The sequence below is a fragment of the Odontesthes bonariensis genome, chromosome 18 (genome assembly GCF_027942865.1).
Source record: "Odontesthes bonariensis isolate fOdoBon6 chromosome 18, fOdoBon6.hap1, whole genome shotgun sequence".
Taxonomy (NCBI): domain Eukaryota; kingdom Metazoa; phylum Chordata; class Actinopteri; order Atheriniformes; family Atherinopsidae; genus Odontesthes; species Odontesthes bonariensis.
The window spans coordinates 26,997,483-27,020,415 of record NC_134523.1 but is presented as its reverse complement, the minus strand read 5'-3'; the positions used below and the strand labels follow the sequence as shown (position 1 = coordinate 27,020,415).

The following is a 22,933-nucleotide window of genomic DNA, read 5'->3' as shown; positions in this document are numbered from 1 at the left end:
TCTTTTCTCCTTGGCATCGTGTTAACACACACCAGCATGCTTTTATAGAGCTGCTCACACTGACTGATGATCAGTCAATCAGAGCATTGATCAGCAGCAGCTGGCAGGAAGGGTTCACTTAGTTTTTCCACTCACTGCTTCTGAGTTTTGTCTCAGTTTTTGTTCCGTAAATAATGACACAGTGTTCTCTGAGGTTTGGAGTTTTAACACCTGTTGAAGGCTTTTTATCGTGTCCTGATGAGTGAAAAGTTTTCCTCTATCGGCTCAGCTTCTCGTGCATTCAGCTGATTTCTCCTGCAGGCTTTGTTCAATTCAATACAATTCAATTCAATTCAGTTTTATTTATATAGCGCCAAATACAACAAATGTCATCTCAAGGCACTTCAGTAATAAAGTCCAATTCAAGCCAATTGGTATTCAATTCATTGTAATCATAATTATTTACAAAATAATCCAATTCATTCATATAGAGCCAATTCAAAAACAATTTCCTAGCTAAGGAAACCAACAGATTTCAGGATCACCTGAGCCATCCCTAACTATAAGCTTTATCAAAAAGGAAAGTTTTAAGCCTGATCTTAAAAGTGGAAAATGGTGTCTACTTCCTCTGACATTTACTGGCAGCTGGTTCCACAGAGAGGGGCCTGATAACTGAAGGCTCTGCCTCCCAAACTGGCAGCTGGTTCCACAGAGAGGAGCCTGATAACTGAAGGCTCTGCCTCCCAAACTGGCAGCTGGTTCCACAGAGAGGAGCCTGATAACTGAAGGCTCTGCCTCCCAAACTGGCAGCTGGTTCCACAGAGAGGAGCCTGATAACTGAAGGCTCTGCCTCCCAAACTGGCAGCTGGTTCCACAGAGAGGAGCCTGATAACTGAAGGCTCTGCCTCCCAAACTGGCAGCTGGTTCCACAGAGAGGGGCCTGATAACTGAAGTCTCTGCCTCCCAAACTGGCAGCTGGTTCCACAGAGAGGGGCCTGATAACTGAAGGCTCTGCCTCCCAAACTGGCAGCTGGTTCCACAGAGAGGGGCCTGATAACTGAAGGCTGTGCCTCCCATTCTACTTTTAGAAACTCTGGGAACCTCAAATAAACCTGCAGTCTGAGAGCGAAGTGCTCTGTTGGGAAAATATCCAAATGTGAGATCTTTAAGATGTGATGGAGCTCGGTCATTAAGAGCTTTATATGTGAGGAGAAGAATCTTAAATTCTATTCTGAATTTAACAGGGAGCCAATGAAGAGAAGCTAAAACTGGAGAAATATGATCTCTCCTGCTAGTTCTCATTAGAACTCTGGCTGCAGTATTTTGGAATAGCTGGAGGCTTTTCAGAGAATCTGTGGGACAGCCCAATGATAAAGAATTACACCAGTCTAATCTTGAAGTAATAGATGCATGGACTTTGTTGACTCTGTGACCCACCGTCCTGTTGCTCGTCCTGCAGGTGACGGTCGGAGACGAAGCCTGTCGGGTGATCAACAGCTCTGAGTCTGAGATCAGCTGCCAGCTCCACCCTGACACCGTGTTTCCCATTGGCGTCGCCCTCCCCGTGGCCGTCAAAGTCAACAATCTGGGCAGCGCCATCGTGGCCATCTCCAACGAGTTTGAGCGTCGCTTCGTGGTCCTGCCGGTGGTGGACTCGGTTTCCCCGCCCGTCAGCAGCCCCACCGGGCACACCAGGCTCCTCGTCGGCGGCTCCGGGTTCTCTGGAGGAGAAATAACCGCGGCCGGCGCGCTCTGCAGCATCCTGTCGCTCAACTACACGCACGCCGTCTGCGACGCCGCTCCCTCCGAGCCGCACGCCGGTGACGTCATCTTCCACACGGGACGCATCCGGAGCTCCTGCGGCTCTAACTGCTCCTTCCTGTACTCCTCATCCGTGACCCCCGCGGTCAGCGGCGTCTCCCCCGACAGCGTGGACCGTCTCGCCGTCCTGACCGTCTCCGGGTCGGGGTTCGGCAGCCGGGTGGACGACGTGGTCGTTTCTGTCGGCGCCACAGAGCTGGAGGTGACGGCTGTGAGCGACGGCAACATCACGGCGACAGTGAGCGCGCTGCCCGCCGGAGACCACCCCGTCAGAGTGATCGTGAGGAGCAGAGGCCTGGCGTTGGGGCGGGTCACCCTGAGCAGCCTCGCCCGCGCCGCCCTGAGCCCGGAGGCGGGCAGCGTGGCGGGGGGGACGCCGCTCGTCCTCACAGGAAACGGCTTCGCCGCAGGGAACACCAGCGTGACGGTTGGTGGGAAACCCTGCAGCGTTCAGGAGGCGAGGCCGGGCCTGCTCCGCTGCCTGACTCCGCCCCACAGCGAGGGGCGGGTGAGCGTCCACGTCCGGGTGTTTGACGTGGCGTATCCGCCTCTGAACTTCAGCTACTCTGCAGCCCACACGCCGCTCATCAGCGCCGTCAGCCCGACCTCCGGTGAGCAAACCAAAGAGCAAATAATCCGGCTTCACTGCTCGCTGCGTGCGTCCCTCATCCTCTCCTCTGATTGGTTCCCACAGGGCCGAGCGGATCCGTCATCACGCTGACCGGTTCAGGGTTCGGCGCCGACCCTCAGCTGGTCTCCGTCACAGTAAACGGCGTCCCCTGCAACGTGTCCGCCGTGTCTGAGGCGCAGCTGCAGTGCACCGCAGGAAGCAACCCGGGCGGCGCGTACCCCGTCATCCTGCATCACCGGGTCAAAGGCCACGCCCCCTCAGGGGTCACCTTCACGTATGAACTGACTCTGAGCGGCGTGCAGCCCAACCAGGGTAAGAACTGAACCGCACCTTCTTTTTTTGTGACAAGCGACAAAAATACCTACATTTTGAAGTAAAATTTGTCCAGATCGGGCAGATATTTCGGACATGAGAGACATTTGTTTGAGGAATTTGAATTTAAAGTAAAAATTTAAATTTAAATTTTTAATTTGAATCAATTTTTGAGTGAGGATTGAGTGAGGCACCTCAGCTGAGATGTAGTCTTCCTAAAATGTAAACTGCCGTTGTGTCAAAGCTGTATAACGTATCAACAAACCCTTTGGTTCAGTTAAAGCTGAGCGTCACCTGTCACATATAAACTTTGAATGAGGTCTGTGCGATGCTGTATGGCTGAGTTATAAGGCCTCTAAAATAGGGTAGTGTTTTTCCCATGTAATGCCACAAATGACTAGCCTGGCTGACGCGTCCACAATCTCGATGAAATGGTGGTCTGGGAACTAGGTGTGCGTTTTCTCGTATTTGAGGCGTGGTTTACGAATGCCTAGAGCCGTTTATTGGGCGCTACGAATGTCTATCAAATGACGTCAGGTTCTTCCCATGCTGCTTTGCGCGCGATTCATAGCCAATTGTATCACTTATACCAGATGACGACAGAAATTCGACGAGGAAGAAGAAAAAAAATGGAAAATAAAAGTAAACTTGCGCTCTAAGCTACTTAAATTTAACAAAGTAGGCCTATATGCTATATTCTACATGAATTTTTATGTTGTAGAGTTGTGAATTTATTTTATCAATGGAGAAATTGAGCAGCCTTGCTTTGTTGTCTACAGTAGTAGATCAACCCTCATCTTACTTTGAAGCTCCCGGCTCCCAGAAGTGACGTCAACGAAGCTTTAGCAGCAGAAAAGCTATCAGGCTTGTGTTGATAATAATAAACTCCTGGACTATGTACAAACCTCCAAATGCATCGTTTTGTGAGTACAGACCATATTTGTACAACTGTAGAAGTTTGGTGTCATGGCATGTGATTTTAGTGTGGTAATTTTGGAGATACTGCCAGGGTCCGTTAGCGCTTGTACTAAGCTATTCGGGATAACTCGGTAACTCAGCTGATGTTCAGCCAATATCGGAAAAACTGCGGGTGGGCTACTTGGCTGGATGTCACGGTTCAAATGACCCTAGGGTGAATCTACTCCGAAACACTTTCTAAGGCTGCATCGAACGGTAACGTTGTGTCCGCTGCCATGTTGGATTAACGCTCTACAAGCTTCGGTGTAGCGCATAGACGTCGTCATCGTCTTGCTGCTCTGTGATTGGTTCCCAAACTCAGGCAAAAATAAGGGCGGTGGTTTCCAGGCTGACTTTGCAGTGAGAATGAAATCGAGTGCAAAGCAGGATGGGAATTCCCAGGCTAACAAATGACAAGAAAATAAGATAAATACTAAAATACATCAACATAATGCAATAAAGTCAAATAAAAATAAAATAAATTTAAATTAAACACTGACGAGGATCACCAAAGTCTTCACGGTTTGAGTTTTCTTTTTTTTATATTTTTTTTTTATTGACATTCAGAAACAAACATCTTGTATCTCCTGCCTGTCCTCAATGCCAAAGTGGTATTTTTGTTTTATGTCTAAATGATGAAAACAGAACCAAACAACAACAAAAAACACAAGAATATGTACAAAGTGGGGAGTGATCCTTTTTATATGGCATTTGTAAAAATAAAGTCAGGCCTATGTGACATAGTTGACCCAGTTTTCCCAGTATGAGGCGAATTTCTCCAGTTTAAGATGAACAAATGCTGTTATTCTCTCCATTTTATACATGTCCATTGTGATGTCCATCCATGTGTTGACAGTTGGGCTGTCTTGTGATAGCCATTTCCTGGTATTATTCTTTTTACAAGCCATTAGCAGGATATTTACGAGGTGCTTATCTCTTTTCAGCCATCCCTCAGGTATGTGTCCGAAAAACATAGTCATAATTTCGAGGGGTATTTCACATTTGAAGATGTCCTGTAGGGCGTTGTGTATCTCTTTCCAATAGTCCTTCATGACTGGGCAGTCCCAGAAATTATGATAATGGGTTGCATTTTGATTTCCACAGTTCATCCAGCAGACTGAGGAGTTATTGTCATAGTGAGATTTCTGGGAGGGTTGTAATAAAGTACCTAATCAGGCTTTTCCAGCCAAAATCCCTCCACTTCTGTGAGCTGGTTTGACCATTGATACCTCCATATTGTTGTCCATTCTTCTTCAGATATAGTTATTCCTCCTTCCTTCTCCTATTTTGTTTTAAGGCGAGACACGGCAGGCAAAAACAGTGATTTTTCATACAGGGGTCAATTTTTAGATTTTGGGCCAGTCTACTCCTTAAATATGTGTTCTTTCTACCTGCTATAAAGAAAACGTTGAAAACATAAATTAAAATGTTTATTTCATCACATTTTGTTTAATCGCTGCAGTGCGTTTCGCCCAAATTTACCAAAATTAATTCCCCTATTTAAATCTTTAAATGCTGTTTTCTCAAAATCAGTTTTTTGTATTTTTCCAGTATCAATATCTCAGCATATGGAGCACCTACTAACACCAAACTTTCCAGTTATACACCTAGCAGTATTCAGAAGATATTTACAGAAGGATCATTCTTGGTCTGATTAATGTGACATTATAATAAAAAAATATGGCGAAAATTTATGTTTTTTTATGCTATGGACAATATTTTTTGATTTCCTATGAAATGGAAGCAGATATCCTGAAATCCCTCTGTAATTTTATTTTCATTTTGTGTGTAAACAAAATGAAAAAAGAATTTTGCACCTGGCTTCATCATATGTTCAGATCTAGCTTCCGGAAATATATGCAAATGTGCGCATATTTAATGAGATAATGCCCAATTTGCATAATTAAACATTCACATTTCTAAAACTTGTAATACATTTTTTTCCATACTTATATAAGTAATCAACTGAGGAACTTTCATGGTGATATCTATTATTTTAAAATATTACCCTATTCACCTTTAATGTCTCGCCTTGATATATGAAGTTGAATATGATTTCAAATTCGACAGACCCTTATATAAGCATGAAACAGTTCTATCAATAGTTTCTGAATTATAGGCTTTTTTAAACACATCAATCAAACGTGTGCTAATCTTTGTTACATTTTTCATCTTCGTATCAACGTAGTGCCGCAGCTGCAGATATCTATAGAAGTCTTGTTTTTCTAATAAATGTGTCCTTTTAAGCGTTTCAAAACTGAGCCTTTTCCATCTTTCATTACCCTGCATAAGGCTGTTATACCCTTAGCTATCCAATCTTTGAATCTGGAGTCCAATTCATTAGGTGTAAACTCTGAGTCGAGCTGCACCTTCACGCTCTCGCTGCTTCTGTTCACTTCCCGTTTAATCTGGGACAACAGAGACGATAAATGAGTTCTTTCTGAGCGTCTCAAACTCTGTGATATACTTTGTATGCGTGCGTGTTGGTGGCTGCAGAGCAAACTGGCCCTCAGGGACGATAAAGTTCCACCTGCCGTATGGTTGAATAGTCAGAAAATGTCTATCCTTTAGCGCTCTCCATCATGAAGGATGCTCCAGGGTCTACTGTGCAAAAGGAGATGATAAAAGAATTTTCCAGCTGTTATCGCTTCATTTCAGGTGAATTCAGTCTGTGGGGAACTTTCCTCGGATGACAGTTAGAGGGACCCCCTTAAACACTAGAATAACTAAAGTAAAGAACAGAAAAGAGCCGTAGTTTGCATTCACATAATTTATATCATTAGAATTAATTTGGATTTGATTTAATTCTACGTTTATTTGTACGTTTCTCTTGTGCTTAACATAAAAATACAACAGAATAGTCAAAGTCAAATTTATTTGTAGCACATTTCATGTACAGAACAGTTCAAAGTGCTTCACATAAAATAAAAGCATTGCAGCAGGGAGTGTAAGAGGCATTAAAAATACATAAAAGAATATAAAGAGAAACAAATAAAATAATTTAAATGATTAAAAACAAGCAACAGTCCAGATAAGTTCAAAGATAACGTGCAGATTTCATGCATAGACACATGAGAAAAGAAATGTTTTTAACCTGGATTTATAAATGTCTCCATTTGGTGAAAGTTTAATCTTTACTGGCAGTTTGTTCCACTTGTTTGCAGCATAACAGCTAAATGCTGCTTCTCCATGTTTAGTCTGGACTCTGGACTGGACCAGCTGACCTGAGTCCTTGGATCTAAGAGCTCTGCTGGCTTTATATTCTCTGAACATATCACAGATGTAAACCATCAGCAGGCTTTTAAAATCTATTCTGTGACTGACTGGAAGCCAGAGTAAAGATTTTAAAGCTGCTGTGATGTGTTCAGATCTCTTAGTCCGGGTTAAAACTTCCTCGTCTTCTTTAAGGCCTCAGCTTTTATTTGCTCTCATTCCTCTCTCTTTTATTCTTTTGTTCAGGGAGCTTTGGTGGCGGCGCCCTGCTGAGCATTCGGGGCTCTGGGTTCGATCCACACAACTCCACAGTGCTGATCTGTGGGCAGCGGTGTGAAGTTAACCGGGAAACGTCCACGTCCAACCATCTACACTGCCGGAGTCCCGCCAACAACGGTGAGTTCACTCATTCCAGGGAAAGATGGGGGCTTAAGAAGTGAGTTTACTGAAATTTAATCATATTTGAGTTCATTTTACGGCATTTCAATGGGATTTGATGCATAAATGCAGCCAGGGTGTGTTTATATGGAGCATGACTGATACGAGTGATCTGTAATGGTCGAGTTTACTGGACTGTTTACAGGCTCAGCTATTTTTTATGGGGGAGGAACCTCCTATAAAAGGATAAAACCAGCAGGATTATTAGCTTAAACGCATGTGACTAAAGCTTAGCTTTGAAATGTTAGCCAGTTAGCCACAGTTGCTGCTTTTTTCCTGTTGGAACAACTACTTCTTCTACTGAATTACAACCACTAACAACTACCGACCTGTGTTTACATGTCTCAGTCTCGTTTATTCGTTCAAACCAGTCTGAAATGAGCGATAGATTGTGTTTTTGTAAGAGAGGAAGCAGGATTATTAGCTTAAACGCATGTGACTAAAGCTTAGCTTTGAAATGTTAGCCAGTTAGCCACAGTTGCTGCTTTATTCCTGTTGGAACAACTTCTTCTACTGAATTACAACCACTGTTTACATGTTCAGTCTCATTTATTCATTCAAACCAGTCTGAAATGAGCGATAGATTGTGTGTTTGTCAGAGAGGAAGCAGGATTTTAGCCATCTTCCCCTTTAAATTATAATCTTTGACAGGTTTTCTTTAAACTGAATGGCTTCCTGCCGGTTTATGATGCAGTAGGTTAAGTTCCTGACTCATTAAAAACAAAACAACAACAAAAACAGTCCTGTCTGAGCTGAACTTTAAGTGCCCCAAAGGAGGCGGATGAGGAATGCTGTCACGTCAGATGAAACAATAGCACGTCCTCTCCTGTGTTTCTGTTGTTGCGTCTGTCTGCCGACTGTCTTTGTGTGGCTGTGCGTGGGTGTTGCGTCTCCTCTCAGGCACTCAGTCAGAGGTGAGCTGCCATGTTTCTGTCATCAACCCGCTGGATGCTGTGAACGTGTCGGATGGCTTCACCTACAAATCCGAGTTGACTCCGGTGATCGGCGAGGTGTCTCCACGCAGAGGAGGGACGGCCGGAGGCACCCGGCTCACCGTCACCGGCTCCGGTTTCAGGTGACTGAAGTCAGAGAGTAAACACGCGTCTGTACATGCTCAGCTTCCTGTGAGCAACGCAACAGAAGAAAGTCTTTGCTCTCAGTCATGTAGAGCAAAAGATTCCAAACCTGAATAACACCATACTCATTACATCATAATAATGATAATAATATGCTATAACGTTGTTGTTGTTTTTTACATTTTTTTACATTATTTTTTATTTTTTGTAAAAAAAAAAAAAAAATTAAATTTTTTTAACATTTTTTAATTTTTAAATTAAATTTTTTTTTAATTCATTTTTTCCCCTTTTTTGCCGTTTTTTTTAAAATTCATTTTTATTCATATTTCATATTTAATTTTAATGATCTTTTTATTGGTAGCAGGACAAGGAAGAATTTCACTGCACATTGTACTGTGTATGATTGTGTATGTGACAAAAAAAAAAATCTTGAATCTTATAATATGATAATATGCTGTAATTTGACCATAAAACTAATTATTGTTGCATCCATAATGGCTTATGTTAGTGTAAAGCTTCACTCGGCAGTTTTATAGTACAATCATCCCTAATTTCAGCCATAAACACATTCATTTCTATATCTAAGATGCCATGTTTTCTAAAGGCTAGCAAAGATAGCATCACACAAACTGTTTGTTCGGTTCTGAGCAGCTTTATAGTAAATATCTGCTCTGAGCTCCTTTATCCTCCAACACAGCCTGAACCCTCTCAGACGAGCTTTCTGTCCTTTCTTTAAGGAGTCTTCAGGAATAGTTCTCCAGGCTTCTTGAAGGACATCCCAAAGCTCTTCTTTGGATGTGGGCTGCCTTTTGTTCCGTTCTCTGCCAAGATGATCCCATACTGCTTCAATATAAAGTCTATTAAAATATCATATTTGATTTATTGTCATCATTATGATGGTATTAGCAGGGGTGGAAGTAACAAATTACAAATACTCACGTTACTGTAATTAAGTAGACACATTAATCTTGCCTAAAAAGCAAATTTTGAGATAAAAAGTTAAATTTCAGTTATTTTTCTTTCATTTTTAGACCCCTATTATTCGCAAATTAACGCGGCACTAGTGGCTGGCACTAGCGGAAATATAATTTTCGGTCCGTTTACGCGTTAGCGTATTTCTATGTACGACAGTATAATGCACCTTAACAGAGATTCGGGCTGTTTTCCAAACCGCAAACTACATACTACATACTCATCAATCAGACAGTATGCAGATTGTTTACCCGCAATGCATTTCGCTCCTGTCTGAGCCAAAATCAGCCGGCCTGAAGCTGATTTCCCTTAAGCTCTAAACTCTGTAAACTTTAGCAACATTTGAAACATTTTCAGGCGAGAAAGTAGTCGTTTAGATCCCCAACGTGTTGAAAACCTGACAAAATACCGGCTATTTACAGTTTTGTTCCCACGAATTCGGCGCTACTAAAGCTAGCCGCAGTGAGCAACGCACTTCTGAGTATTTTCCCAAAATAAAATACCCATTGCCTTTTATCATAGGGAAAGCCATTACGATACAATCGGTGCTTTTGTTTTGAAAACAGGAAGTGAACCTACCATCGTTGCAGCTAGCTTGAAACTGCCGTTTTGACAGGAAATGACGATCGGCGACGTCACATTACATTGCATCTTGGGTAGTTTGAGTATGAGTAGTAACCTCATGATGCATACCCAACATTTCGGAGAATCTAGTATGCATCCGGGAAAAAAGTTAGTATGAGTAGTGGGAGAAGTATGCGGTTTCGAACACAGCCAAAGTCTTTTTAAATGATAGTTATAAATAACAATAACATGCTTGATACATAATATGAAATATTATATCCTAACATATGGGATAGTAGTTCTATATCATGGCATTATTAATTTTATTATTTTAAATATAATCAGTTGATTTTCGCCTCATCGGCTCATTCATTCGTCAGTTTAGTGTCTTACTGCTTTCCATCGTCCATCACTGCAGCGCCAACATGAATGAAGTCAACGTGACAATCGCCGGGTCGGTGTGCGACGTGAAGTCCGCCAACAGCACGCACATCATCTGCGTGACGAGCGCTCAGAGGCGGTCTCAGGAGGCCAAAGTCAGGGTCAGCATCGGAGACCGCGGCATCGCAAAGTTGGTAAGAGACGGTGCCAGTGAGGACCCGTTTAAAGCGTCGGTCGGATTATCAGACTGATCTCATTTGTGTTCCGTGTTTCTTTAGGATGACGCAGACTTCTTCTACATCGACGTGTGGTCGTCCAGGTTCACGTGGGGCGGCCTGCCTCCTCCTGAGCTGGGCTCGTTCGCGGTCATCACCAAAGGCCAGAGCATCCTGCTGGACACCAGCACGCCGGTGCTGAAAATGCTGCTGATCCAAGGTAGGCAAATGTGTTCGTTATGTTCAGGTACTGCAACTCTAAGGCACATTTTGTCAGGTTGTAAGGTTAGTCTGTCACAAGGCCGGTATACATGGCGACATGACCAAGGCAGGTAAACTTAGGAGGGTCTAAGGTGAAGAGAGTGGCAATTCAGTTTGTCCAAGAGGGGGAGAAAGTTAAAAAGACAATAAGGAGGCACGGCAGCTTGGAGGATGCTTGTGATTGGGAGATGCAGGTAGATTTAGGAAATAAGCTCTTTGTTCCCCAGGAGATAGCCTCTACAAATCTAAGGCCTGATATAGTCTTGGGGTCTAGGAGTAGAATTAGAGTCCATTTCATAGAGCTGACTGTTCCTTGGGAGGAAGTCGTAGCAGAAGCATATGAAAGGAAAAAGCTTAGGTATGTGGAGTTGGGGGCAGAAGCAGAGCAGCGAGGATGGAAGGTCAGAATCTGTCCAGTGGAAGTAGGATGTAGAGGATTTGTTGCAAAGTCTGGTGTCTCATTGTTGAGGGAGCTGGGTGTAAGTGGACAGAGTGTGAGGAAAATAGTGAAGGAAGTGTCAGATGACGCAGTAAAGTCCAGTCAGTTGATTTGGATTAGAAGAAGCAATAGCAGCTGAGGGCCCAGCTGGGGGAGCACTTAGGGTAAACAGACTCTTGGAAAAGCAAAGAATAAGTTCAAGATATTTAAGTGGAGGGTGTGGCCCGTGTGATCCTTTTGAAACCAGGCGGCCATTTTAGGTGAGTTGGCCTTTATAGCCTTGTTGTTTTTGCTGGCATTTTTAGTGACTGTAGGACTGTTTAGGTGAGTTTGTCTGCTGAATCTGCTAGTGTGTCTTATCCTGCCTCCACCTCTGGCACCCTCTATGCTTTCATTACCCCCTACCCGAACCAGGGTTTGAATCCCCACCCCACTGTGACTGGTGTGCAGTTGGTGAGAGGCTGGGGTAGCTTGTGGTTGTGGGGAAAAAAAAAAGATGGTTGTTGTGGTGTGAGGAGCAGTGATGGCTGGCATTAGGGGGGTGACTCTGGGACGCCAGTGATCACTCTCTAGCCTCCTGGAGGTGTCGTGGTCCCAACTAGACGAAACACTGATGACACTGATGAAAGGAGGTTCCCACCTGATGACCCCAATGACATGTTGGTCAGCACTGCTCACTGATCTATATTATAGGGAATTATTCACTGAGTCAGGTCCATTTTTTATTTATTTTTCTTTAGCACAAGTTTCTTGTGTTTACCTTAAATATGTGGTTCATTTTCTCCAAAAGAAATTACTTAAAATATGTTAAATGCACATTTTCTGGGCGGAAAGCATTTCTAAATCTCTATAGAATTGATAGAAATTCGGGGCACAAACTTCTGGCACCAAAAAAGTCTTAAAAATGTTTAAAGATAAAACTGTAAGCTGCTGGTCTGTGCTCAGGAGGGACGTTGGTGTTTGACGAAGCGGACATCGAGCTGCAGGCCGAAAACATCCTGATCACAGACGGCGGGCGGCTGCAGATCGGCCAGGAGGGGGCGCCGTTCCAGCACAAAGCCATCATCACGCTGCACGGAAACCTGCGCTCGCCAGAGCTTCCTGTTTACGGAAGCAAGACGCTGGCGGTCAGAGAGGGCGTGTTGGACCTTCATGGTATGAACGGAGAAAAACATTTAATAAATGAGTCAGCAAAGTGTAGCTGAAGCACGTTTAATGTCCTCCTCGAAGTCTTTTAAATGTCTCTTATGAAAAGGTGATGAAAAACGATCTTTCAACATGTTAATCGAGCCACAACTTTATTGATTCTTTTGTGTTTTAAAATACAATCAACGCCTGAAATGAAAAAGAAGGGAAAACGTTCTTGTTTTAGTGGATTATGAAGTTGTGAATAATTACAATCGGACCACCAACAACATCAGAGTTGTCTTACTTTACTAATGTCTAAAACAGAGTAATATTCCTACAGTTAGGACGCTTCTTTTCACCATCTCCTGTAGCTCCAGAAATAAGAACAAATATTAAATATCAATATTTGATCTTTGTTTAAATAAAATCTAGAGATGAAGCTCATGTAAAACTTAACTCATTTAACTCCAAAAATGCCAACTCCTGCGTTGTTATAATTATCTTTTTTTCTCTTTATGTTATTAGATCCATTAAAAAAAAAAAAAAAAATCAGGTTTTCATGGGATTTTCACCTAATTCTTTCACACAACTGCAGATGTGACTCAAAAACACGTCGTTCTGTTACTCGGTGAAAAGCTGAGGGAGTTATTTATCCTGAAGGGCTGCTCTGAAGTCACTGTTGACCACCTGTTTCTGCAGGTGTTCCTGTGCCGGTCCCCTGGACCCACCTGGCCCAGACGGCGAACAGCGGCGCCAACACTCTGACCCTGATGAAGGAGGTGACGTGGAAACCCGGAGACGAGATCGTGATCGCCTCCACTGGCCACAGGTACAAACTCACCAGTTCACGGAAGTTAAATCCAGATCATTTCTGCTACATTTGATGCACAAAGTCAAACTTTAACACTTAAAACATGTTGAATACTGCTGTTTTTTTATGAAAAAAATGGATTTCCACACATGGGGACTAATATCAGGCTGTTTCAGCAGTTTTATGTGAAGTCACCAACGGTAAAAAAAAGACCAAGAATCCAGATTTTAAATCTGAATTATCTGTAAAACATTGTTATGAGGAGACTTCCAGCTTCTGTCCCTTTTCACCCAAACATGGAGCTCAGATCTGGAAGTGTGCACTGAAACATGAAAACCTAAACTGAGCCTAAAGGCCTCGGTATGCTTCTCCGTTGCTATCCGTCAATCCGTATCCGTAGTCACGGAGAGGCTTTAAGTTCTCAGTCGGGATGTCGGATACGCAAGGCAGTTCACCTCCCGATCAGTAGGCGGCGCTATGTTAGACGACCCAATCTGGCAACGTCTATGGTGAAAGTCGTTGATTGATTGTTCACCTTCCGGCTCCGTTCTACTCCTCACAGTGAACGATGGCGACCGAGAGAGAAAGACTGTTGTTGGAGTTTTGACCAAATGTTGACCGGCCCACAGTGAACTCTTTCAAAAATGGCGGTGTTGTTGTTCTGAGAGGAAGGAGCTAAACCGGAAAGGTGATTCCGGAAATGATGTTGTTAGCCGACCAATCACAACCCTTGGGGTCTCCGCGAGTCTCCGTCTCCTCGCCGGATAGAGAGATAGGAATGTTGGCCGACGCACGCAAGCGATGGAGAGCGTCTCCGGGAGGGTCTCCGTAGACGACCATAAATCAGCCTTTAACTGTGTCTATTCACCACTACAACAGATATTATGACATAATGTACTTTGATTCAGTTAATTCAAATAAGCTTTAAAACTACTATTTTTTTCCGACTATCCAGGATTTAGTTGATTTCAGGTTTAATCCTGACATCTCTGAGTCATAAAACAAGCTGTCAGAGCACACATCAGCCCAGTTAAAGGCTGATTTATGGTAATCTACGAAGAGCCCTCGTAGACGAAGAGACGGAAATTCCTATCTGTCCGTCGAGGTGACGGAGACTCGCGGAGACCGCAAGGGTTGTGATTGGTTGGCTAACAACATCATTTCCGGAATCCCTTTTCCGGTTTAGCTCCTTCCTCTCAGAACAACAACACCGCCATTTTTGAAAGAGTTTACTGTGTGCCAACACAACATTTGGTCAAAATTATTTGCATTTCAACATCAACAAGCTCCAACTCCAACAGTAGTCTTTCTCTCTCGGTGGCCATCGTTCACTGCGAGGAGTGGAACGGAGCCGTAAGGTGAACAGCCAATCAACGACTTTCACGATAGACGTTGCCAGATTGGGTCGTTTAACGTAGCGACGCCTACTGATCGGGAGGTGGATTGCCTTGGGTATCAGACACCCCGACTGAGAACTTAAAGCCTCTCCGTGACTACGGAGAATGATTGACGGATAGCGACGGAGAAGCATACCGAGGCCTTTAGACTTTCAGCATGTCCTCCACCACCAGGGGGCGTAGTTTCTGAGCCAGGTCATGTGACCCGGACAGTGAGCCCAGAAGCTGGAAGCTCAGATCTGTTCTTTAATGTCCTCTCCAGGCACAGCCAGAGAGAGAACGAGGTGAGGAAGGTCGCCTCGGTGTCGGCCGATGGAAAGACTCTCACCCTGACCCAACCGCTCACCTACGCTCACCTGGGGGTGTCCGTCACGCTGCCCGACGGCACGGCGTTCGAGGCTCGGGCTGAGGTGGGTCTCCTCACCAGGAACATCGTGGTGCGGGGCTCCCAGCACCAGGAGTGGGCCGACCAGGTCGAAGCCTGTCCGGACGGCTTCAACACAGGTGTTGTTATTACTCGGATTCTGACGTTTCTTTGGGTTTTAGTTTAGCTTTTCAAGGGTAAATCAGAGTGAAATGTGTTTAAAACCTCTGTTTCCTGTGTGCTAAAGGGGAATTTGCCACCCAGACCTGTTTCCAAGGACGGTTTGGAGAGGAGGTCGGCAGCGATCAGTTTGGAGGATGCATCATGTTCCACGCTCCCAGGCCGGGAGAGAACCTCGCAGTTGGCAGACTGGAGTACGTTGAGGTAAGATGCTTTCAGGATATTATTAGGGACCGAGCAGTGAAACTGCAAGGACCCTATTGTATCTGTAAGGTTTATTATTTTTCTTCTTATTATTATTCTTTGAAAAAGGTACTCGAAAACTTTTTAAATTTTGCAAGCACCACCTGCCAGTCGACGACATGAGAGAATCTAAACTTTATATTTTTGGGAGTCGCTCATTGACTCTGTAGCGCCCCCTACGATACTTAAAAATGGTCCCCGCATTGGGGTTAGTTTTTGTGGGATGACGAAATTCGGTACACTCATTCATCATGCCCAGACGCACAAAAAAGTCTCCTGCTGCCATGGTCCCACGTCCACAGGAGGGCGGCCATTTTGGATGGAAAGTGCGTTTTGGTGCCATTTTTGACCGATTCCATTCCATATGATCGAACTCGTCCTACAGATTTAATACTACAAGCTTCAAACTTGGCCAGATTAAGACATGGGGGGGAAAATCATGGAGAAACCTTTTCACACCTCAAAGGCCGTGGCGACGCCTCAAAGTTCGATGACTCGCCATCACTCGCCACAAAAAATTAAGTCGCTTATAACTCCCACATACATTATCCAATCTGTCCCAAACTTCATACGGTGAATGCTGGACTCAGCCTGAACGCGCACATATTATCATAGTGACATCCACTTATAGCGCCACCTCCTGGGGGCTGGAACGTCTTGTTTTTTCCACACCTCACATTTGAACAAACAGATTTAATGGTAACAGCTTCAAACTTGGCCAGGTTACTCTGAGGGTTACTATGGGGGGAAAAATTAATTGAAAAACTTTTCCAAACTCTGAACGGTGTGGGTGTGGCCAGGCGGTGAAAATCGTGTGATGGCGTTTGTGGTTTGAAAGCCTTATCATCACCGCAAAGTCATGAAACTTGGCACACACGTCCACCCTGACGACCTCGTACATATGTAAAGGGTATCATGTGTGGGCGGAGCAAAATGGCTCAGTGGCGCCCCCTAGAAATTTTCAAAACCCCTCCGCATTGGGGTTATTATGTGCTCGTACGTACGCAGAGGGTATCGTGCAACTACGGCGTCCAGAGCATGCCCCAACGTGCGCACATCTCGGTCCTGCATACAGCTGCTTGCAGCTTTCTAGTACAGGGGTCCCCAACCACCGGGTCGCGGACCGGTACCGGTCCGCGAGACATTCCAAACCGGGCCGTGAGATTGGGGGGAAAAAAAAAAAAAAAAAAAAAAAAAAATTTTTTTTTTTTTTTTTTTTAAAAAGACATGTAAATCGGGAATTCTTTCATTTCACTCGCTAGATTCTATACTTGGAAACTGCATAGATTGCATTATAGGAGGCCGATTGTGCACGTTTATTTTTTTCAATGATGACTGTCTGTCTGTCATCATATCCTAATTTGTAAAAGCATCTGCTAAATGTAATGTCTGTTGAACGTAAAGTACAAAAAATAAAAAAAATAAAAAAATATATATATTCACCCCCCCCCCCCCCCCCCCGACCGGGCCGCGGGAACAAATTGCAGAACCAAACCGGTCCTTGGTGCTGAAAAGGTTGGGGACCCCTGTTCTAGTATATATATATATATTCTCTAACTTATTCTGCAATAAATGCTGAACTCTCGGTGCTTTTGTGTCGCAGCTCTTCCATGCGGGCCAGGCCTTCAGGCTGGGACGTTACCCCATCCACTGGCACCTGATGGGGGACGTCAGCTACAAGTCGTACGTCCGGGGCTGCGCCATCCACCAGACCTTCAACAGGGCCGTGACCATCCACAACACGCACCGGCTGCTGGTGGAGCACAACGTCATCTACGACATCATGGGCGGAGCCTTCTTCATCGAGGACGGCATCGAGACGGAGAACGTTCTGCAGTACAACCTGGCCGTGTTCGTCCGACAAAGCACCAGCCTTCTCAATGATGACGTCACCCCCGCCGCCTACTGGGTCACCAACCCCAACAACATTCTGCGCCACAACGCCGCCGCGGGCGGCACGCACTTCGGCTTCTGGTACCGGATGCACGAGCACCCCGACGGCCCGTCGTACGACCCGAACATCTGCCAGAAGATGGTTCCGCTCGGAGAATTCTACAACAACACGGCGCACTCTCAGGGCTGGTTCGGCCTCTGGATCTTCCAGGACTTTTTCCCCATGAAGAACGGCGGCTGCAGGTCCAGACAACCAGAGCCCGCCGTCTTCCGGTCCCTCATCGCCTGGAACTGCGAGAAGGGCGCCGAGTGGGTCAACGTCGGCGCCGTGCAGTTCAACGGCTTCGTCATGGTCAACAACGAGAAAGCCGGCGTGGAGGCCAAGCGCATCTTCCAGTGGGCGGTGAGCGGCTTCGGAGAGGACGGCGGCGCCACGGTTTCCAACAGCACCATCGTGGGCCACGTGGACGAGCTGGGCCTGGGCAGCGAGTACTGCACGCGCCGCGGCGTCATCGCGCCTTTCGATGACGGCATGAGCGTGCTCGACACCACGTTCATCAACTTTGACCGCAGCGACTGCACGGCCGTCGGTGTGACGGCGATCGACGGGACGTGCGTGGATCGGTGTGGCGGCTGGGCAGTCCGGTTCAGCGGGATCCGGTTTCTGAACGCCCCCAACAAGGCCGGCTTCAGATGGGAGCATGAGGTGCAGCTGGTGGACGCCGACGGCTCCCTCACAGGTGCGTTCGCTTTACTCGGTTTGTCCTAAAAAGGGCTTTAAAAAGGATGTCAAACATCTGGGTTCTGTGGTATCTAAGAAGGAAAATGCTGCCTTTGTCGGGGACTGATTCAGGCTGCAGTACAGCGTGATATCTTCTTCTCGGCCGCCTCGTTTTAACTCCAAGTTTCTTTTTTTTTCCTGCTTTATTTCAGGAAACATTAACCACAAAGTCGTGCCCATGAGCAGCTTGCTGGACCCCGCCCACTGTTCCCAGAGCGCCGAGTGGAGTGTGGGCTTCCCGGGCGCCGTGTGCGACCACACCGTCCACTTCCACCGCCTGGCGTTCAACAATCCCACGCCGACCTCTCTGAAAGCCAAGGATGCCATCTTTACCAACTCGCACGGTATTAAAAGCCTCACCGACTGCTCCACAACCTTTATTTCCATCTGCTGGAGACTCTGGGGAGCTGAAACGAACCCGAAAAGGATGCACATTACAATCAGAGCACCAAAAAATCTGATTTAATGAGTAATTAATCACTTAAAACACACAAATACTTCAAATATCTAATTTAATGAGTAATTAATCATTTAAAAACACCCTTATGCTTAAAAAAATCTAATTTAATGAGTAATTAATCATTTTAAAACACACAAATACTTCAAAAATATAATTTAATGAGTAATTAATAATTTAAAAACACAAATACTTCAAAAATCCTAATTTAATGAGTAAACATACAAATACTTCAAAAATCACAATGAAAAAACACACAAATACTTCAAAAATATAATTTAATGAGTAATTAATCATCTAAAAACACACAAATACTTCAAAAATATAATTTAATGAGTAATTAATCATTTAAAAACACACAAATACTTCAAAAAACTAATTTAAAAACACACAAATACTTCAAAAATCTAATTTAAAAACACACAAATACTTCAAAAATCTAATTTAATGAGTAAATACACAAATACTTCAAAAATCCTAATTTAATTAGTAATTAATCATTTAAAACACACAAATACTTCAACAATCCTAATTTAATGAGTAATTAATCATTTAAAAACACAAATACTTCAAAAATCCTAATTTAATGAGTAAACATACAAATACTTCAAAAATCACAATTAAAAAACACACAAATACTTCAAAAAACTAATTTAAAAACACACAAATACTTTAAAAATCTAATTTAAAAACACACAAATACTTCAAAAATCTAATTTAATGAGTAAATACACAAATACTTCAAAAATCCTAATTTAATTAGTAATTAATCATTTAAAACACACAAATACTTCAAAAATATAATTTAATGAGTAATTAATCATCTAAAAACACACAAATACTTCAAAAATTCTAATTTAATGAGTAATTAATCATCTAAAAACACACAAATACTTCAAAAATTCTAATTTAATGAGTAATTAATCATCTAAAAACACACAAATACTTCAAAAATATAATTTAATGAGTAATTAATCATTTAAAAACACACAAATACTTCAAAAATCCTAATTTAAAAACACACAAATACTTCAAAAAACTAATTTAAAAACACACAAATACTTTAAAAATCTAATTTAAAAACACACAAATACTTCAAAAATCTAATTTAATGAGTAAATACACAAATACTTCAAAAATCCTAATTTAATTAGTAATTAATCATTTAAAACACACAAATACTTCAACAATCCTAATTTAATGAGTAATTAATAATTTAAAAACACAAATACTTCAAAAATCTAATTTAAAAACACACAAATACTTCAAAAATCTAATTTAATGAGTAAATACACAAATACTTCAAAAATATAATTTAATGAGTAATTAATCATTTAAAAACACACAAATACTTCAAAAATCCTAATTTAAAAACACACAAATACTTCAAAAAACTAATTTAATTAGTAATTAATCATTCAAAACACACAAATACTTCAACAATCCTAATTTAATGAGTAATTAATCATCTAAAAACACACAAATACTTCAAAAATCCTAATTTAATTAGTAATTAATCATTCAAAACACACAAATACTTCAACAATCCTAATTTAATGAGTAATTAATCATCTAAAAACACACAAATACTTCAAAAATATAATTTAATGAGTAATTAATCATCTAAAAACACACAAATACTTCAAAAATCCTAATTTAATTAGTAATTAATCATTCAAAACACACAAATACTTCAACAATCCTAATTTAATGAGTAATTAATCATCTAAAAACACACAAATACTTCAAAAATATAATTTAATGAGTAATTAGTCATCTAAAAACACACAAATACTTCAAAAATATAATTTAATGAGTAATTAATCATCTAAAAACACACAAATACTTCAAAAATCCTAATTTAATGAGTAATTAATCATCTAAAAACACACAAATACTTCAAAAATATAATTTAATGAGTAATTAATCATCTAAAAACACACAAATACTTCAAAAATCCTAATTTAATGAGTAATTAATCATTTAAAACACACAAATATTTTAAAGTGATTGAAAGCAGCCACTTTAAGATAATTTGCTTAAATAAAGTGTTCTCAGACGCACTTATACCAACCCTCTGATGAGTTTAGGAGGTATGAAATGTGTATCAACGGCTCATTGATGCTGACTCGTCTGATTTTCTATCTCAGGCAGCAGCGTGGTCCCCTTCCTGAAGAAGAGGATGACTCATAAGTACGGCTGGATGGCTTTGCTGCCGTCCGCTCAGACCTACAACTGGTACTTCGACAACGTGGACCAAGTCACCAACATCACCTATGATGCTAAATTCTACGGGTTCAAGGTAACAAAAGATCCCTCATATGATGGTAAACATGAGCGCATTATATTTAACACTTTCCTCCTCCTGCAGGCGGATCAATACGTCATCATCAACCACAACTTCACCCAGAGTCCCGACAGCTTCCACATCGTCGACAAGAGGAACGGCTCGTCGACGCCTCTGAGCTTCAGCAGCAGCCACAACGGAGACTGGTTCTTCAGGAACGACACCAACGACCTCTTCTACATCAGTGAGACACGTTTTATCGTCCAAGTTTTCCTAACGGGGCCAATTCTGAAGACTTATTCTTCCTTTATTTAGCTTTCTGAGCTGCTGCTGAGGCCTTTTTTTTTTCATGAAACGTAAGTTAAACAGAGGTGGGTAGAGTAGCCAAAAATTGTACTCGAGTAAAAGTACTGTTACTTCAGAATAATATGACTCAAGTAAAAGTAAAAAGTACTACTCAAAACTACTCAAGTACTGAGTAACTGTTGAGTAACGTCTGATTTATTTGTTAACACAAGCGGCATTTTGGCAGCATTGTGGGGGCATTTTGGCAGCATTTTGGCAGCATTGTGGGGGCATTTTGGCAGCATTTTGGCAGCATTTTGGGGGCATTTTGGCGGCATTTTGGGGGCATTTTGGCGGCATTTTGGCGGCATTTTGGCAGCATTTTGGGGGCATTTTGGCAGCATTTTAGCTGCATTTTGGGTGCATTTTGGCTGCATTTTGGGGGCATTTTGGCGGCATTTTGGGGGCATTTTGGCAGCATTTTGGCAGCATTTTAGCTGCATTTTGGGGGCATTTTGGCTGCATTTTGGGGGCATTTTGGGGGCATTTTGGCAGCATTGTGGGGGCATTTTGGCAGCATTTTGGGGGCATTTTGGCGGCATTTTGGGGGCATTTTGGCGGCATTTTGGCGGCATTTTGGCAGCATTTTGGGGGCATTTTGGCAGCATTTTAGCTGCATTTTGGGTGCATTTTGGCTGCATTTTGGGGGCATTTTGGCGGCATTTTGGGGGCATTTTGGCAGCATTTTGGCAGCATTTTAGCTGCATTTTGGGGGCATTTTGGCTGCATTTTGGGGGCATTTTGGGGGCATTTTGGCAGCATTGTGGGGGCATTTTGGCAGCATTTTAGCAGCATTTTGGGGGCATTTTGGCAGCATTTTAGCAGCATTTTGGGGGCATTTTGGCAGCATTCTGGGTGCATTTTGGCAGCATTTTGGGGGCATTTTGGCAGCATTTTAGCAGCATTTTGGGGGCATTTTGGCAGCATTTTAGCAGCATTTTGGGGGCATTTTGGCAGCATTGTGGGGGCATTTTGGCAGCATTTTGGCAGCATTTTGGGGGCATTTCGACAGCATTTTGGGTGCATTGCGGCTTGAGCTTTAAGCGACACGTGAACATCGGGGGTTTTCCTGAGAGAAACATTAATTTTGTGCACGTTGTTCCCTTTCTGCAGTTTCCGGGAGGACGAGCCAGCGCAGGCGACGCAGCAGCGTTGACCGCTCCATGGCCGACGTCGCCACAAACTTTGCCGTCTATCGCTGTTTCTTTGAGAAGTGCATCCCTCCCCCTCCGGCCACCCTGGCGCCCGTGCCGAACACTAGACCCGACGACTTCGTGTAGGTTTCCCTCCACAGCTGCATTTACAGGCTGACGTCCTGCTGCTTCTCCGTTGATGCCCAAATCCTTTTGTTTCTGTGTTTTCTGCAGCCTGTGGTCTGATGCGTCGTTCTGGGAAAGTTCTGCTGAAAACAACTTCGCTGTTCCGACGGACGGCGCCGACGTGGTCATCCCCTCAGGTGACGGGAGGCGCCATACGTTTCCTTCCACACGCGTTGAATCAGACGTGTTGAAATACTCCAAAGATTTGGTTTGTGAATGTCTCATTGAAATCTGTGTAAAACCGCAGGTTCGTGGGTGGTTTTGGACGGCGACACTCCTCGCCTCAACAAGCTGACGGTCACTGGAGTTCTGGAGGTCTCAGACACCGTGAACAGCTCATCCAGCAGGCCGGCTCGGTCTGCTCCTCAGTACAATACCGTAGTGATGGATGCTGTGTACATCTCCATCCAGGTCAGAGTTTAATCTATTTACTTTCATTTAAAAATGCACAAAACACACACAAGCTATC

General features: G+C 43.4%; 1 protein-coding gene across 1 annotated transcript in view; it reads left to right on the top strand.

Moving 5' to 3' along the window:
* pkhd1l1.1 (PKHD1 like 1, tandem duplicate 1) overlaps nt 1-22,933 on the top strand; it is an 82,468-nt gene that overhangs the window by 35,745 nt on the left and 23,790 nt on the right. Inside the window, exons 39-55 of the mRNA XM_075449038.1 lie at nt 1,439-2,411; nt 2,495-2,743; nt 7,160-7,309; nt 8,252-8,426; nt 10,382-10,538; nt 10,623-10,779; nt 12,205-12,414; nt 13,087-13,216; nt 14,858-15,099; nt 15,207-15,343; nt 16,986-18,015; nt 18,209-18,400; nt 20,664-20,815; nt 20,885-21,044; nt 22,259-22,421; nt 22,513-22,601; nt 22,712-22,875. Of these exons, the coding sequence (XP_075305153.1) occupies nt 1,439-2,411; nt 2,495-2,743; nt 7,160-7,309; nt 8,252-8,426; nt 10,382-10,538; nt 10,623-10,779; nt 12,205-12,414; nt 13,087-13,216; nt 14,858-15,099; nt 15,207-15,343; nt 16,986-18,015; nt 18,209-18,400; nt 20,664-20,815; nt 20,885-21,044; nt 22,259-22,421; nt 22,513-22,601; nt 22,712-22,875 (4,530 nt within the window). The remainder of the gene's footprint in view (nt 1-1,438; nt 2,412-2,494; nt 2,744-7,159; nt 7,310-8,251; nt 8,427-10,381; nt 10,539-10,622; nt 10,780-12,204; nt 12,415-13,086; nt 13,217-14,857; nt 15,100-15,206; nt 15,344-16,985; nt 18,016-18,208; nt 18,401-20,663; nt 20,816-20,884; nt 21,045-22,258; nt 22,422-22,512; nt 22,602-22,711; nt 22,876-22,933) is intronic.